The sequence below is a fragment of the Haliotis rufescens genome, unplaced genomic scaffold, assembly GCF_023055435.1.
Source record: "Haliotis rufescens isolate VD_foot unplaced genomic scaffold, xgHalRufe1.0.p SCAF_56, whole genome shotgun sequence".
NCBI classification, from domain to species: domain Eukaryota; kingdom Metazoa; phylum Mollusca; class Gastropoda; order Lepetellida; family Haliotidae; genus Haliotis; species Haliotis rufescens.
Window position 1 is genome coordinate 1,503,561 of NW_025964290.1, and position 18,824 is coordinate 1,522,384.

The 18,824-nt window shown below is 49.4% G+C and overlaps 1 protein-coding gene across 1 annotated transcript; it reads right to left on the reverse strand.

The window, feature by feature from the left end:
• Positions 1-4,069: 4,069 nt before the first annotated feature.
• Positions 4,070-5,099, reverse strand: LOC125374400. The gene has a single exon (XM_048385267.1). It carries the CDS (start codon positions 5,017-5,019, stop codon positions 4,156-4,158), a length of 864 nt encoding a protein of 287 aa, XP_048241224.1. The 5' UTR covers positions 5,020-5,099; the 3' UTR covers positions 4,070-4,155.
• Positions 5,100-18,824: the final 13,725 nt, after the last annotated feature.

Here is an 18,824-nt window from a genome sequence, read left to right on the forward strand (position 1 = left end):
TACTAGAAAGGCTAGTTTGTGATGATGTTAGCTTGCACCAATATGAAATCATTCTTATCTTAATGAAAATGCTGAGAGGATACCTCCCTAGTTCACCATATACCATGTAATCGGGTGTTGACTGTTTTAACTTGAGAATATATTTACAAAATTTAAGATGTACACGTTCAATGACAACAGCATTTTCAAAACCCCACACCTCAGATCCATATAACAATACTGGCTGAACAAGTTGATCAAATAATTTCAGTTGACAGTCAATAGGAATTTCTAATATTCTAATTTTACGAAATACAGCGTACATTGCTCTAGATGCCTGATCTGTCAGTCTCTTTAGTGCCTTACAGAATCTACCAGTGTTTGTAAATAAAATACCAAGGTAAACATATTCTTTAACAACATGAAGAAACGAGCCATTTAACATAAACTTGAAGACTCTATTTGTGGAGCGCTTGGCAAAAATAACAACTTTCGTTTTGTCAACATTGACTTTAAGTTTCCAGATAGTACAATATTCTTCAAATATAGTGAGACACTTTCTTAAATCTTCTGGGCTTTCGGCCATTAAAACAGTATCGTCGGCATACAAAATGAGAAAAAGTTTTATGTACAGTTCAAGTGAATCTATTAAAAGGTTATTTACATTATGCAGTCCTACAAAGTCATTTTCAGATAAAAATTGTTCAAGGTCATTAAGGTATAAAGCAAACAGGAAAGGTGACAAATTTTCACCTTGTCTTACACCAATTTGACATGGGAAGAAACCTGACACCTTGTTATTATGTGTAACACAAGATTTGATATTTTGATACATATTATATATGACATTAAAACATTTTCCTTTGATATTAGACTTTATCATTTTTGTCCACAGACCACAGCTCCATACTGTATCGAAAGCTTTGCTAAAATCGACGAAAACACAATACAACTTCTTATTAAGGTTTCTATAGATATCAATGAGAGCTTTAAGAATAAACATATTGTCAATTGTGGAGTATTTTTTTCTAAATCCTGCTTGCGCTTCGCTTATCAGATTAGTCTGAACTGAGTAAGCTTGTAAACGATTATTCAATAGTGTAGTGAACAATTTACCTAAACAGCTTAGGATAGAAATACCTCTGTAATTGTCTGGGTCAGCTTGGTTTCCTTTGTTTTTGTAGATTGGTTTTATTTTGCCAACAAGCCAAGCTTCAGGTAAAACTCCAGTGTCAAAAACGAGGTTAAAAAGCCTTACGTAAACCGGCATCATAACATGAATAGAGCTTTTAATGTACTCATTGTAAATACCATCCAACCCACAAGCCTTATTGTTCTTCAATGCACGGACAGCTGACATAATTTCTTCTTCTGTAATCCTACAATCTAAGATATCATCATGATTATCGTAATTTGTGTTATTGGCAAAAACATCGTCATTATCATCAGAACTTTGATTAAGATCTTTAAAAAATTCAAAAAAATTGTCAATACCGATTTTTTCTGCTGTTTTCTTTGGTTCAAATGATTTTAAAATTTCCCAAAAATTCTTAGGGTTACTATCCTTACATTCCCTCAGTTGTTGGACACATTTGTTTTGATATGTCTTAAATGCCTTCTTAAGGGTTTTACTATAAGCTCTACTAGCTGAAATGTACATAGCTTTGCTATTACTGTCCTCAGTCCTTCCATATATACGTTTACGCTTGTGGTAAAATCTACGTGATGATTTACATTTTTCATCAAACCAGGGTTTATGCTTGTGCTTATGTACAGAATGTCTAGAATTTCTTACAGTACCTAGAGTAGTTTCAGCCGCAGTAACCAGCGTCTGAGAGAGTTTATTTACAATTTGGTTAATGTCATTTCGCTCTATTTGGTCTTTACATGCATCTAATTCTGTACACTGATGGGTAATGGCAACCTTATCGATATTACATAAAAATGTTTCACTTTTATCAGGAACCCATCTTTTTACAACTTTATGTACATGTACATCCTTGTCATCATCTATAGCTGGAGATAGTTGTTGTGATGTACAATCTAACGTTAACGATAAGCCACAGTGTACATCCTTGTACATCTATAGCTGGAGACAGTTGTTGTGCTGTACAATCTAACGTTAACGATAAGCCACAGTGTACATCCTTGTACATCTATAGCTGGAGACAGTTGTTGTGCTGTACAATCTAACGTTAACGATAAGCCACAGTGTACATCCTTGTACATCTATAGCTGGAGATAGTTGTTGTGCTGTACAATCTAACGTTAACGATAAGCCACAGTGTACATCCTTGTACATCTATAGCTGGAGACAGTTGTTGTGCTGTACAATCTAACGTTAACGATAAGCCACAGTGTACATCCTTGTACATCTATAACTGGAGATAGTTGTTGTGCTGTACAATCTAACGTTAACGATAAGCCACAGTGTACATCCTTGTACATCTATAGCTGGAGACAGTTGTTGTGCTGTACAATCTAACGTTAACGATAAGCCACAGTGTACATCCTTGTACATCTATAGCTGGAGATAGTTGTTGTGCTGTACAATCTAACGTTAACGATAAGCCACAGTGTACATCCTTGTACATCTATAGCTGGAGACAGTTGTTGTGCTGTACAATCTAACGTTAACGATAAGCCACAGTGTACATCCTTGTACATCTATAACTGGAGATAGTTGTTGTGCTGTACAATCTAACGTTAACGATAAGCCACAGTGTACATCCTTGTACATCTATAGCTGGAGACAGTTGTTGTGCTGTACAATCTAACGTTAACGATAAGCCACAGTGTACATCCTTGTACATCTATAACTGGAGATAGTTGTTGTGCTGTACAATCTAACGTTAACGATAAGCCACAGTGTACATCCTTGTACATCTATAGCTGGAGACAGTTGTTGTGCTGTACAATCTAACGTTAACGATAAGCCACAGTGTACATCCTTGTACATCTATAGCTGGAGATAGTTGTTGTGCTGTACAATCTAACGTTAACGATAAGCCACAGTGTACATCCTTGTACATCTATAGCTGGAGACAGTTGTTGTGCTGTACAATCTAACGTTAACGATAAGCCACAGTGTACATCCTTGTACATCTATAACTGGAGATAGTTGTTGTGCTGTACAATCTAACGTTAACGATAAGCCACAGTGTACATCCTTGTACATCTATAGCTGGAGACAGTTGTTGTGCTGTACAATCTAACGTTAACGATAAGCCACAGTGTACATCCTTGTACATCTATAACTGGAGATAGTTGTTGTGCTGTACAATCTAACGTTAACGATAAGCCACAGTGTACATCGGACGAGATCGGGTCAAACTCCTGTACCTCAAAATCTATTAATAATGGGAATGTTTCTGCTGATGCAATACAATAATCGACAACACTGGCATTTCTGCATGTCAGTTTACCAATACCCTTGTCTTTGCCTAATCTTCCATTCACAATATACAGCCCGTTATTTTTACATAAATCCAGGAGTTTATACCCGTTACAGTTTGTTTCAGTATCCATTGATATTCTATCTAACTTTACACCGGTGTCAACTAGAAGTTGTACATTTGAAAACAATAATTCCTCGTCAATAATATCATTGTCACATAAATATTCGTCCAAAATGATAAAATCCGGAAGATTTTTAGTACGACAATTCATATCACCAACAATACACATGTACTGTGAGCAGTTTGACATACGAATGATATCATTTTCTAGTGTTGTAAATATTTCCGGTGAATGAAATCTACTTTGCTCTGGTGGTATATACACAGTTCCTAGGATAAGGTCATCGTTAACATGCAGGAAATCACCTGGTATCTTACACCATAAAACAATATCATGCATCTTTTCGATGACGCTGACCTTGTCAAATAGTGTCTCTTTGATGGCTACAATGATCCCGCCAGATACACGTGTGTTCAGTGCGTTAGTTCTGTTATTCATATGAACTGAGAATCCTGGGATTTTCACAGCATCTAAATCACACGTTTTAGTTTCAGTCAGACACAGTATATCGTATCTGGACACATCGTTCACAAAATCGGGGTTCAGCAGCTTTGTCCTAATCCCACACACATTAAGAGACAGTATCTTAAGTTTCTCGTGGGAAGTTACGTTTTCACTGTTAGGCGACTCACGGGTTTGCTGACCTCCGTTATTCTCCTACCGCGGCCTGTTTTCTCCCGTGTCCTCAGTCCTGGCCATCTTGTTGGGTTGTCTGTTGTCTGACCGACCGACGGCACTCGCGTATGATCTCCTGCTGGGGGGAGGGTCTCGTGGGGTGAGATCTATAAACGGGTCGTCTCCTGGGTATACACGTCTCCCGTCTATATACAGTCTGTCTACTGTGAGGTTAGACTTCAAACCACGCCTCCTTGCTTCCTTGAAAATGGGGAGTAGATCTCTTCGTCTCTGCACAATCTCTTGAGGAAATTGTTCACTAACACCGAATTGCGTTTCTCTCAGCTGTCTTGTGTTAGTCAGGATTTCCCACCGTTCGTCTGGATTTGCAAATTTTGCCACTATAGTACGTGGTCTGTTAGATAAGTGAGGGCCAATCCTATGTACACGTAAGAGGTGAATGTCTGTGTCACACTTCATTTCTTTCTTTAAGAAACCTTTAATTACCTCTTTAGGTTCTTCTCCAGGCATTTCCGGGATCCCGTGAAAGAGTAAATTATCTCTCATAGAGCGTGTTTTCAGGTCAATGACAGATTCTTTCAGGTCTCGCTGTTCCTGGTATATGGAGTCTATGTCATAAAACACGTCTTCTACATCTCTCGACAACCTGTCCCGATCATCGGTACTCTGTTCTGTAAGCTCCCGTACCTGTTGTTTCAGCTTTTTGTTTTCTGATGCAGTCTCTCTCACACAGGCTTCAAGCTTATCAACGCGAAGTGTTGTCTCTATCATTGTAATGTCGAGAGATGTCAGCTTATTGTCAATCATAGTTAATTTACTGTCAATGCTATCAACACACTGCATCCTCTGGTTTATGGAATGAACCATGGTAGTCAAGTGCCTCATTTGATCAAATAAGGTTTTAATCCACTCTGCGTTGTCAACACTGGCCTGTGGCTGGACAACATGGCCTGGCTGAAAATCCGTGTTGGCATTCTGATGTTGTGAATGATTTGGGGTGAAATGCGCCTCCATCACTGCACATCAATAATAAAATTTTCGCATATATTTCTACAATGTCTGAATGTAGACTTACAGTTTGTGCATGTCAATCTTGTTCGTGTCTCAATTTCTCGGTTAGCTATCAGGGCAATCAGAGCTCTCGAAAAACACGTCCTCACGCTACGAACCCAAGCTGACAACTCAACTCCCTCTCTTCTGAGGCCACCTTGATCGTCAGGTTAAATCACGACCTACACCGCCAGCAAACAGGCGTCACTGAACATCTGGATGCCGAATTAAGTTTTTTATAATTATATTTTGATAAATTCTGAACGTTGTGGTGAATTGCGGTTGCGCGGCAGTGGGTCTGCCCTTAATTATATAAATGGAATATTTCAGAAAAATGTCGAATATCAAAAGTCCTCCCAGAGGGTGTAATAGTAATTGCAAATATAAGATGGAGATATAAGACTTCTACCTCGTTGTGTACGTTTATTGGACTAGCAGTCCTCCTGTCATGTGACGCCACACAGCAGTACTCCTGTCATGTGACGTCACACAGCAGTACTCCTGTCATGTGACGCCACACAGCAGTACTCCTGTCATGTGACGTCACACGGCACTCCTCCTGTCATGTGACGCCACACAGTAGTACTCCTGTCATGTGACGCCACACAGCAGTACTCCTGTCATGTGACGCCACACAGCAGTACTCCTGTCATGTGACGCCACACAGCAGTACTCCTGTCATGTGACGGCATACAGCAGTACCCCTGTCATGTTACGGCATACAGCAGTACCCCTGTCATGTGACGCCACACAGCAGTACTCCTGTCATGTGACGCCACACAGTAGTACTCCTGTAATGTGACGCCACACAGCAGTACTCCTGTCATGTGACGCCACACAGAAGTACTCCTGTCATGTGACGCCACACAGTAGTACTCCTGTCATGTGACGCCACACAGCAGTACTCCTGTCATGTGACGTCACACAGCACTCCTCCCGTCATGTGACGCCACACAGTAGTACTCCTGTCATGTGACGCCACACAGCAGTACGCCTGTCATGTGACGTCACACAGCACTCCTCCTGTCATGTGACGCCACACAGCAGTACTCCTGTCGTGTGACGCCACACAGCAGTACTCCTGTCATGTGACGCCGCACAGTCATCCTGTCATGTGACGCCACACAGCAGTACTCCTGTCATGTGACGCCACACAGCAGTACTCCTGTCATGTGACGCCACACAGCAGTACTTCTGTCATGTGACGGCATACAGCAGTACCCCTGTCATGTGACGGCATACAGTAGTACTCCTGTCATGTGACGCCACACAGCAGTACTCCTGTCATGTGACGCCACACAGTAGTACTCCTGTCATGTGACGCCACACAGCAGTACCCCTGTCATGTGACGGCATACAGCAGTACCCCTGTGATGTGACGCCACACAGCAGTACTCCTGTCATGTGACGCCACACAGTAGTACTCCTGTCATGTGACGCCACACAGTAGTACTCCTCTCATGTAACGCCGCACAGTCATCCTGTCATGTGACGCCACACAGCAGTACTCCTGTCATGTAACGCAACACAGCAGTACTCCTGTCATGTGACGCCACACACCAGTACTCCTGTCATGTGACGGCATACAGCAGTACCCTTGTCATGTGACGGCATACAGCAGTACCCCTGTCATGTGACGCCACACAGCAGTACTCCTGTCATGTGACGCCGCACAGAAGTACTCCTGTCATGTGACGCCACACAGCAGTACTCCTGTCATGTGACGCCACACAGCAGTACTCCTGTAATGTGACGCCACACAGCAGTACTCCTGTCATGTGACGCCACACAGAAGTACTCCTGTCATGTGACGCCACACAGTAGTACTCCTGTCATGTGACGCCACACAGCAGTACTCCTGTCATGTGACGCCACACAGTAGTACTCCTGTCATGTGACGCCACACAGCAGTACTCCTGTCATGTGACGGCATACAGCAGTACCCCTGTCATGTGACGCCACACAGCAGTACTCCTGTCATGTGACGCCACACAGTAGTACTCCTGTCATGTGACGCCACACAGCAGTACTTCTGTCATGTGACGCCACACAGCAGTCTTCCAGTCATGTGACGCTAAACAGTAGTACTCCTGTCATGTGACGCCACACAGCAGTACTCCTGTCATGTGATGCCGCACAGCAGTACTCCTGTCATGTGACGCCACACAGCAGTACTCCTGTCATGTGACGTCACACAGCACTCCTCCTGTCATGTGACGCTACACAGCAGTACTCCTGTCATGTGACGCCACACAGCAGTACGCCTGTAATGTGACGTCACACAGCACTCCTCCTGTCATGTGACGCCACACAGCAGTACTCCTGTCATGTGACGCCACACAGCAGTACTCCTGTCATGTAACGCCACACAGCAGTACTCCTGTCATGTGACGCCACACACCAGCACTCCTGTCATGTGACGGCATACAGCAGTACCCCTGTCATGTGACGGCATACAGCAGTACCCCTGTCATGTGACGCCACACAGCAGTACTCCTGTCATGTGACGCCGCACAGCAGTACTCCTGTCATGTGACGCCACACAGCAGTACTCCTGTCATGTGACGCCACACAGCAGTACTCCTGTAATGTGACGCCACACAGCAGTACTCCTGTCATGTGACGCCACACAGCAGTACTCCTGTCATGTGACGCCGCACAGTCATCCTGTCATGTGACGCCACACAGCAGTATTCCTGTCATGTGACGCCACACAGCAGTACTCCTGTCATGTGACGCCACACACCAGTACTCCTGTCATGTGACGGCATACAGCAGTACCCCTGTCATGTGACGGCATACAGCAGTACCCCTGTCATGTGACGCCACACAGCAGTACTCCTGTCATGTGACGCCGCACAGCAGTACTCCTGTCATGTGACGCCACACAGCAGTACTCCTGTCATGTGACGCCGCACAGCAGTACTCCTGTAATGTGACGCCAAACAGCAGTACTCCTGTCATGTGACGCCACACAGTAGTACTCCTGTCATGTGACGCCACACAGCAGTACTGCTGTCATGTGACGCCACACAGAAGTACTCCTGTCATGTGACGTCACACAGTAGTACTCCTGTCATGTGACGCCACACAGTAGTACTCCTGTCATGTGACGCCACACAGCAGTCTTCCAGTCATGTGACGCTAAACAGTAGTACTCCTGTCGTGTGACGCCACACAGCAGTACTCCTGTCATGTGACGCCACACAGCAGTACTCCTGTCATATGACGCCATATAGCAGTACCCCTGTCATGTGACGGCATACAGCAGTACCCCTGTCATGTGACGGCATACAGCAGTACCCCTGTCATGTGACGCCCCACAGCAGTACTCCTGTCATGTGACGCCGCACAGCAGTACTCCTGTCATGTGACGCCACACAGCAGTACTCCTGTCATGTGACGCCGGCGCCACACAGAAGTACTCCTGTCATGTGACGCCACACAGTAGTACTCCTGTCATGTGACGCCACACAGCAGTACTCCTGTCGTGTGACGCCACACAGCAGTACTCCTGTCATGTGATGCCACACAGCAGTACCCCTGTCATGTGACGGCATACAGCAGTACCCCTGTCATGTGACGCCACACAGCAGTACGCCTGTCATGTGACGCCACACAGTAGTACTCCTGTCATGTGACGCCACACAGCAGTACGCCTGTCATGTGACGTCACACAGCAGTACGCCTGTCATGTGACGTCACACAGCAGTACTCCTGTCATGTGACGCCACACAGCAGTACTCCTGTCATGTGACGCCACACAGCACTACTCCTGTCGTGTGACGCCACACAGCAGTACTCCTGTCATGTGACGCCACACAGCAGTACCCCTGTCATGTGACGGCATACAGCAGTACCCCTGTCATATGACGGCATACAGCAGTACCCCTGTCATGTGACGCCACACAGCAGTACTCCTGTCATGTGACGCCACACAGCAGTACCCCTGTCATGTGACGGCATACAGCAGTACCCCTGTCATGTGACGCCGCACAGCAGTACTCCTGTCATGTGACGCCACACATTAGTACTCCTGTCATGTGACGCCACACAGTACTACTCCTGTCATGTCACGCCACACAGCAGTCTTCCAGTCATGTGACGCTAAACAGTAGTACTCCTGTCATGTGACGCCACACAGCAGTACTCCTGTCATGTGACGCCACACAGCAGTACTCCTGTGATGTGACGCCACACAGCAGTACCCCTGTCATGTGACGGCATACAGCAGTACCCCTGTCATGTGACGCCACACAGCAGTACTCCTGTCATGTAACGCCGCACAGCAGTACTCCTATCATGTGACGCCCTCAGCAGTACTCCTGTCGTGTGACGCCACACAGAAGTACCCCTGTCATGTGACGCCACACAGTAGTACTCCTGTCATGTGACGTCACACAGCAGTACTCCTGTCATGTGACGCCATACAGTAGTACTCCTGTCATGTGACGCCATACAGCAGTACCCCTGTCATGTGACGGCATACAGCAGTACCCCTGTCATGTGACGCCACACAGCAGTACTCCTGTCATGTAACGCCGCACAGCAGTACTCCTATCATGTGACGCCCTCAGCAGTACTCCTGTCGTGTGACGCCACACAGAAGTACCCCTGTCATGTGACGCCACACAGTAGTACTCCTGTCATGTGACGTCACACAGCAGTACTCCTGTCATGTGACGCCATACAGTAGTACTCCTGTCATGTGACGCCATACAGCAGTACCCCTGTCATGTGACGCCACACAGCAGTACTCCTGTCATGTGACGCCGCACAGCAGTACTCCTGTCATGTGACGCCACACAGCAGTACTCCTGTCGTGTGACGCCACACAGCAGTACTCCTGTCATGTGACGCCGCACAGTCATCCTGTCATGTGACGCCACACAGCAGTACTCCTGTCATGTAACGCCACACAGAAGTACTCCTGTCATGTGACGCCACACAGCAGTACCCCTGTCATGTGACGGCATACAGCAGTACCCCTGTCATGTGACGCCACACAGCAGTCTTCCAGTCATGTGACGCTAAACAGTAGTGCTCCTGTCATGTGACGCCACACAGCAGTACTCCTGTCATGTGACGCCACACAGCAGTACTCCTGTCATGTGACGCCATATAGCAGTACCCCTGTCATGTGACGGCATACAGCAGTACCCCTGTCATGTGACGGCATACAGCAGTACCCCTGTCATGTGACGCCACACAGCAGTACTCCTGTCATGTGACGCCGCACAGCAGTACTCCTGTCATGTGACGCCACACAGCAGTACTCCTGTCATGTGACGCCACACAGTAGTACTCCTGTCATGTGACGCCACACAGCAGTACTGCTGTCATGTGACGCCACACAGCAGTACTCCTGTCATGTGATGCCACACAGCAGTACCCCTGTCATGTGACGGCATACAGTAGTACCCCTGTCATGTGATGCCACACAGCAGTACCCCTGTCATGTGACGGCATACAGTAGTACCCCTGTCATGTGACGCCACACAGCAGTACTCCTGTCATGTGACGCCACACAGCAGTACTCCTGTCATGTGACGCCACACAGTAGTACTCCTGTCATGTGACGCCACACAGTAGTACTCCTGTCATGTGACGCCACACAGCAGTCTTCCAGTCATGTGACGCTAAACAGTAGTACTCCTGTCGTGTGACGCCACACAGCAGTACTCCTGTCATGTGACGCCACACAGCAGTACTCCTGTCATGTGACGCCATATAGCAGTACCCCTGTCATGTGACGCCACACAGCAGTACTCCTGTCATGTGACGCCACACAGCAGTACCCCTGTCATGTGACGGCATACAGCAGTACCCCTGTCATGTGACGCCACACAGCAGTACTCCTGTCATGTAACGCCGCACAGCAGTACTCCTATCATGTGACGCCCTCAGCAGTACTCCTGTCATGTGACGCCACACAGAAGTACTCCTGTCATGTGACGCCACACAGAAGTACCCCTGTCATGTGACGCCACACAGTAGTACTCCTGTCATGTGACGCCACACAGCAGTACTCCTGTCATGTGACGCCATACAGTAGTACTCCTGTCATGTGACGCCATACAGCAGTACCCCTGTCATGTGACGCCACACAGCAGTACTCCTGTCATGTGACGCCGCACAGCAGTACTCCTGTCATGTGACGCCACACAGCAGTACTCCTGTCGTGTGACACCACACAGCAGTACTCCTGTCATGTGACGCCGCACAGTCATCCTGTCATGTGACGCCACACAGCAGTACTCCTGTCATGTAACGCCACACAGTAGTACTCCTGTCATGTGACGCCGCACAGCAGTACTCCTGTCATGTGACGCCACACAGCAGTACTCCTGTCGTGTGACGCCACACAGCAGTACTCCTGTCATGTGACGCCGCACAGTCATCCTGTCATGTGACGCCACACAGCAGTACTCCTGTCATGTAACGCCACACAGTAGTACTCCTGTCATGTGACGCCACACAGCAGTACCCCTGTCATGTGACGGCATACAGCAGTACCCCTGTCATGTGACGCCACACAGCAGTACTCCTGTCATGTGACGCCACACAGTAGTACTCCTGTCCTGTGACGCCACACAGTAGTACTCCTGTCATGTGACGCCGCACAGCAGTCTTCAAGTCATGTGACGCTAAACAGTAGTGCTCCTGTCATGTGACGCCACACAGCAGTACTCCTGTCATGTGACGCCACACAGCAGTACTCCTGTCATGTGACGCCATATAGCAGTACTCCTGTCATGTGACGGCATACAGCAGTACCCCTGTCATGTGACGGCATACAGCAGTACCCCTGTCATGTGACGCCACACAGCAGTACTCCTGTCATGTGACGCCGCACAGCAGTACTCCTGTCATGTGACGCCACACAGCAGTACTCCTGTCATGTGACGCCACACAGTAGTACTCCTGTCATGTGACGCCACACAGCAGTACTGCTGTCATGTGACGCCACACAGCAGTACTCCTGTCATGTGATGCCACACAGCAGTACCCCTGTCATGTGACGGCATACAGTAGTACCCCTGTCATGTGACGCCACACAGCAGTACTCCTGTCATGTGACGCCACACAGCAGTACTCCTGTCATATGACGCCACACAGTAGTACTCCTGTCATGTGACGCCACACAGTTGTCTTCCAGTCATGTGACGCTAAACAGTAGTACTCCAGTCATGTGACGCTAAACAGTAGTACTCCTGTCGTGTGACGCCACACAGCAGTACTCCTGTCATGTGACGCCATATAGCAGTACCCCTGTCATGTGACGCCACACAGCAGTACTCCTGTCATGTGACGCCACACAGCAGTACCCCTGTCATGTGACGGCATACAGCAGTACCCCTGTCATGTGACGCCACACAGCAGTACTCCTGTCATGTAACGCCGCACAGCAGTACTCCTATCATGTGACGCCCTCAGCAGTACTCCTGTCATGTGACGCCACACAGAAGTACTCCTGTCATGTGACGCCACACAGAAGTACCCCTGTCATGTGACGCCACACAGTAGTACTCCTGTCATGTGACGCTACACAGCAGTACTCCTGTCATGTGACGCCATACAGTAGTACTCCTGTCATGTGACGCCATACAGCAGTACCCCTGTCATGTGACGCCACACAGCAGTACTCCTGTCATGTGACGCCGCACAGCAGTACTCCTGTCATGTGACGCCACACAGCAGTACTCCTGTCGTGTGACGCCACACAGCAGTACTCCTGTCATGTGACGCCGCACAGTCATCCTGTCATGTGACGCCACACAGCAGTACTCCTGTCATGTAACGCCACACAGTAGTACTCCTGTCATGTGACGCCACACAGCAGTACCCCTGTCATGTGACGGCATACAGCAGTACCCCTGTCATGTGACGCCACACAGCAGTACTCCTGTCATGTGACGCCACACAGTAGTACTCCTGTCATGTGACGCCACACAGTAGTACTCCTGTCATGTGACGCCACACAGCAGTCTTCCAGTCATGTGACGCTAAACAGTAGTGCTCCTGTCATGTGACGCCACACAGCAGTACTCCTGTCATGTGACGCCACACAGCAGTACTCCTGTCATGTGACGCCAAATAGCAGTACCCCTGTCATGTGACGGCATACAGCAGTACCCCTGTCATGTGACGGCATACAGCAGTACCCCTGTCATGTGACGCCACACAGCAGTACTCCTGTCATGTGACGCCGCACAGCAGTACTCCTGTCATGTGACGCCACACAGCAGTACTCCTGTCATGTGACGCTACACAGTAGTACTCCTGTCATGTGACGCCACACAGCAGTACTGCTGTCATGTGACGCCACACAGCAGTACTCCTGTCATGTGATGCCACACAGCAGTACCCCTGTCATGTGACGGCATACAGCAGTACCCCTGTCATGTGACGCCACACAGCAGTACTCCTGTCATGTGACGCCACACAGCAGTACTCCTGTCATGTGACGCCACACAGTAGTACTCCTGTCATGTGACGCCACACAGTAGTACTCCTGTCATGTGACGCCACACAGCAGTCTTCCAGTCATGTGACGCTAAACAGTAGTACTCCTGTCGTGTGACGCCACACAGCAGTACTCCTGTCATGTGACGCCACACAGCAGTACTCCTGTCATGTGACGCCATATAGCAGTACTCCTGTCATGTGACGGCATACAGCAGTACCCCTGTCATGTGACGGCATACAGCAGTACCCCTGTCATGTGACGGCACACAGCAGTACTCCTGTCATGCGACGCCGCACAGCAGTACTCCTGTCATGTGACGCCACACAGCAGTACTCCTGTAATGTGACGCCGGCGCCACACAGAAGTACTCCTGTCATGTGACGCCACACAGTAGTACTCCTGTCATGTGACGCCACACAGCAGTACTCCTGTCATGTGACGCCACACAGCAGTACTCCTGTCATGTGATGCCACACAGCAGTACCCCTGTCATGTGACGGCATACAGCAGTACCCCTGTCATGTGACGCCACACAGCAGTACGCCTGTCATGTGACGCCACACAGTAGTACTCCTGTCATGTGACGCCACACAGCAGTACTCCTGTCATGTGACGTCACACAGCAGTACGCCTGTCATGTGACGTCACACAGCAGTACTCCTGTCATGTGACGCCACACAGCAGTACTCCTGTCATGTGACGCCACACAGCACTACTCCTGTCGTGTGACGCCACACAGCAGTACTCCTGTCATGTGACGCCACACAGCAGTACCCCTGTCATGTGACGGCATACAGCAGTACCCCTGTCATATGACGGCATACAGCAGTACCCCTGTCATGTGACGCCACACAGCAGTACTCCTGTCATGTGACGCCACACAGCAGTACCCCTGTCATGTGACGGCATACAGCAGTACCCCTGTCATGTGACGCCGCACAGCAGTACTCCTGTCATGTGACGCCACACATTAGTACTCCTGTCATGTGACGCCACACAGTACTACTCCTGTCATGTGACGCCACACAGCAGTACTCCTGTCATGTGACGCCACACAGCAGTACTCCTGTCATGTGACGCCACACAGCAGTACTCCTGTCATGTGACGGCATACAGCAGTACCCCTGTCATGTGACGCCACACAGCAGTACTCCTGTCATGTAACGCCGCACAGCAGTACTCCTATCATGTGACGCCCTCAGCAGTACTCCTGTCATGTGACGCCACACAGAAGTACTCCTGTCATGTGACGCCACACAGAAGTACCCCTGTCATGTGACGCCACACAGTAGTACTCCTGTCATGTGACGCCACACAGCAGTACTCCTGTCATGTGACGCCATACAGCAGTACTCCTGTCATGTGACGCCATACAGCAGTACCCCTGTCATGTGACGCCACACAGCAGTACTCCTGTCATGTGACGCCGCACAGCAGTACTCCTGTCATGTTACGCCACACAGCAGTACTCCTGTAATGTGATGCCACACAGCAGTACTCCTGTCATGTGACGCCACACAGAAGTACTCCTGTCATGTGACGCCACACAGTAGTACCCCTGTCATGTGACGCCACACAGCAGTACTCCTGTCATGTGACACCACACAGCAGTACTCCTGTAATGTGACGCCACACAGCAGTACTCCTGTCATGTGACGCCACACAGAAGTACTCCTGTCATGTGACGCCACACAGCAGTACTCCTGTCATGTGACGCCACACAGCAGTACCCCTGTCATGTGACGGCATACAGCAGTACCCCTGTCAAGTGACGCCACACAGCAGTACTCCTGTCATGTGACGCCACACAGTAGTACTCCTGTCATGTGACGCCACACAGTAGTACTCCTGTCATGTGACGCCACACAGCAGTCTTCCAGTCATGTGACGCTAAACAGTAGTACTCCTGTCATGTGACGCCACACAGCAGTACTCCTGTCATGTGACGCCACACAGCAGTACTCCTGTCATGTGACGCCACACAGTAGTACTCCTGTCATGTGACGCCACACAGCAGTCCTCCAGTCATGTGACGCAACACAGCAGTCCTCCAGTCATGTGACGCCACACAGCAGTGCTCCCGTCATGTGACGCCACACAGCAGTCCTCCAGTCATGTGACGCCATACAGCAGTACTCCTGTCATGTGACGCCACACAGCAGTCCTGCAGTCATGTGACGCCACACAGCAGTCCTCTAGTCATGTGACGCCAAACAGCAGCGCTCCTGTCATGTGACGCCACACAGCAGTCCTCCAGTCATGTGACGCCACACAGCAGTACTCCTGTCATGTGACGCCATACAGTAGTACTCCTGTCATGTGACGCCATACAGCAGTACCCCTGTCATGTGACGCCACACAGCAGTACTCCTGTCATGTGACGCCATACAGTAGTACTCCTGTCATGTGACGCCACACAGCAGTACTCCTGTCATATGACGCCACACAGTAGTACTCCTGTCATGTGACGCCATACAGCAGTACCCCTGTCATGTGACGCCATACAGTAGTATTCCTGTCATGTGACGCCATACAGTAGTACTCCTGTCATGTGACGCCATACAGCAGTACCCCTGTCATGTGACGGCATACAGCAGTACCCCTGTCAAGTGACGCCACACAGCAGTACTCCTGTCATGTGACGCCACACAGTAGTACTCCTGTCATGTGACGCCACACAGTAGTACTCCTGTCATGTGACGCCACACAGCAGTCTTCCAGTCATGTGACGCTAAACAGTAGTACTCCTGTCATGTGACGCCACACAGCAGTACTCCTGTCATGTGACGCCACACAGCAGTACCCCTGTCATGTGACGCCACACAGTAGTACTCCTGTCATGTGACGCCACACAGCAGTCCTCCAGTCATGTGACGCAACACAGCAGTCCTCCAGTCATGTGACGCCACACAGCAGTGCTCCTGTCATGTGACGCCACACAGCAGTCCTCCATTCATGTGACGCCACACAGCAGTACTCCTGTCATGTGACGCCATACAGCAGTACTCCTGTCATGTGACGCCATACAGCAGTCCTGCAGTCATGTGACGCCACACAGCAGTCCTCTAGTCATGTGACGCCAAACAGCAGCGCTCCTGTCATGTGACGCCACACAGCAGTCCTCCAGTCATGTGACGCCACACAGCAGTACTCCTGTCATGTGACGCCATACAGTAGTACTCCTGTCATGTGACGCCATACAGCAGTACCCCTGTCATGTGACGCCACACAGCAGTACTCCTGTCATGTGACGCCATACAGTAGTACTCCTGTCATGTGACGCCACACAGCAGTACTCCTGTCATATGACGCCACACAGTAGTACTCCTGTCATGTGACGCCATACAGCAGTACCCCTGTCATGTGACGCCATACAGTAGTATTCCTGTCATGTGACGCCATACAGTAGTACTCCTGTCATGTGACGCCATACAGTAGTACTCCTGTCATGTGACGCCACACAGCAGTACTCCTGTGATATGACGCCACACAGTAGTACTCCTGTCATGTGACGCCACACAGCAGTCCTCCAGTCATGTGACGCCACACAGCAGTACTCCTGTCATGTGACGCCATACAGCAGTACTCCTGTCATGTGACGCCACACAGCAGTCCTGCAGTCATGTGACGCCACACAGCAGTCCTCTAGTCATGTGACGCCAAACAGCAGCGCTCCTGTCATGTGACGCCACACAGCAGTCCTCCAGTCATGTGACGCCATACAGCAGTACCCCTGTCATGTGACACCACACAGCAGTACTCCTGTCATGTGACGCCATACAGTAGTACTCCTGTCATGTGACGCCACACAGCAGTACTCCTGTCATATGACGCCACACAGTAGTACTCCTGTCATGTGACGCCATACAGCAGTACCCCTGTCATGTGACGCCATACAATAGTATTCCTGTCATGTGACGCCATACAGTAGTACTCCTGTCATGTGACGCCATACAGCAGTACCCCTGTCATGTGACGGCATACAGCAGTACCCCTGTCAAGTGACGCCACACAGCAGTACTCCTGTCATGTGACGCCACACAGTAGTACTCCTGTCATGTGACGCCACACAGTAGTACTCCTGTCATGTGACGCCACACAGCAGTCTTCCAGTCATGTGACGCTAAACAGTAGTACTCCTGTCATGTGACGCCACACAGCAGTACTCCTGTCATGTGACGCCACACAGCAGTACCCCTGTCATGTGACGCCACACAGTAGTACTCCTGTCATGTGACGCCACACAGCAGTCCTCCAGTCATGTGACGCAACACAGCAGTCCTCCAGTCATGTGACGCCACACAGCAGTGCTCCCGTCATGTGACGCCACACAGCAGTCCTCCATTCATGTGACGCCACACAGCAGTACTCCTGTCATGTGACGCCATACAGCAGTACTCCTGTCATGTGACGCCATACAGCAGTCCTGCAGTCATGTGACGCCACACAGCAGTCCTCTAGTCATGTGACGCCAAACAGCAGCGCTCCTGTCATGTGACGCCACACAGCAGTCCTCCAGTCATGTGACGCCACACAGCAGTACTCCTGTCATGTGACGCCATACAGTAGTACTCCTGTCATGTGACGCCATACAGCAGTACCCCTGTCATGTGACGCCACACAGCAGTACTCCTGTCATGTGACGCCATACAGTAGTACTCCTGTCATGTGACGCCACACAGCAGTACTCCTGTCATATGACGCCACACAGTAGTACTCCTGTCATGTGACGCCATACAGCAGTACCCCTGTCATGTGACGCCATACAGTAGTATTCCTGTCATGTGACGCCATACAGTAGTACTCCTGTCATGTGACGCCATACAGTAGTACTCCTGTCATGTGACGCCACACAGCAGTACTCCTGTGATATGACGCCACACAGTAGTACTCCTGTCATGTGACGCCACACAGCAGTCCTCCAGTCATGTGACGCCACACAGCAGTACTCCTGTGATATGACGCCACACAGTAGTACTCCTGTCATGTGATGCCGCACAGCAGTACTCCTGTCATGTGACGCAACACAGCAGTACTCCTGTGATATGACGCCACACAGTAGTACTCCTGTCATGTGATGCCGCACAGCAGTACTCCTGTCATGTGACGCAACACAGCAGTACTCCTGTCATGTGACGTCACACAGCACTCCTCCTGTCATGTGACGCCA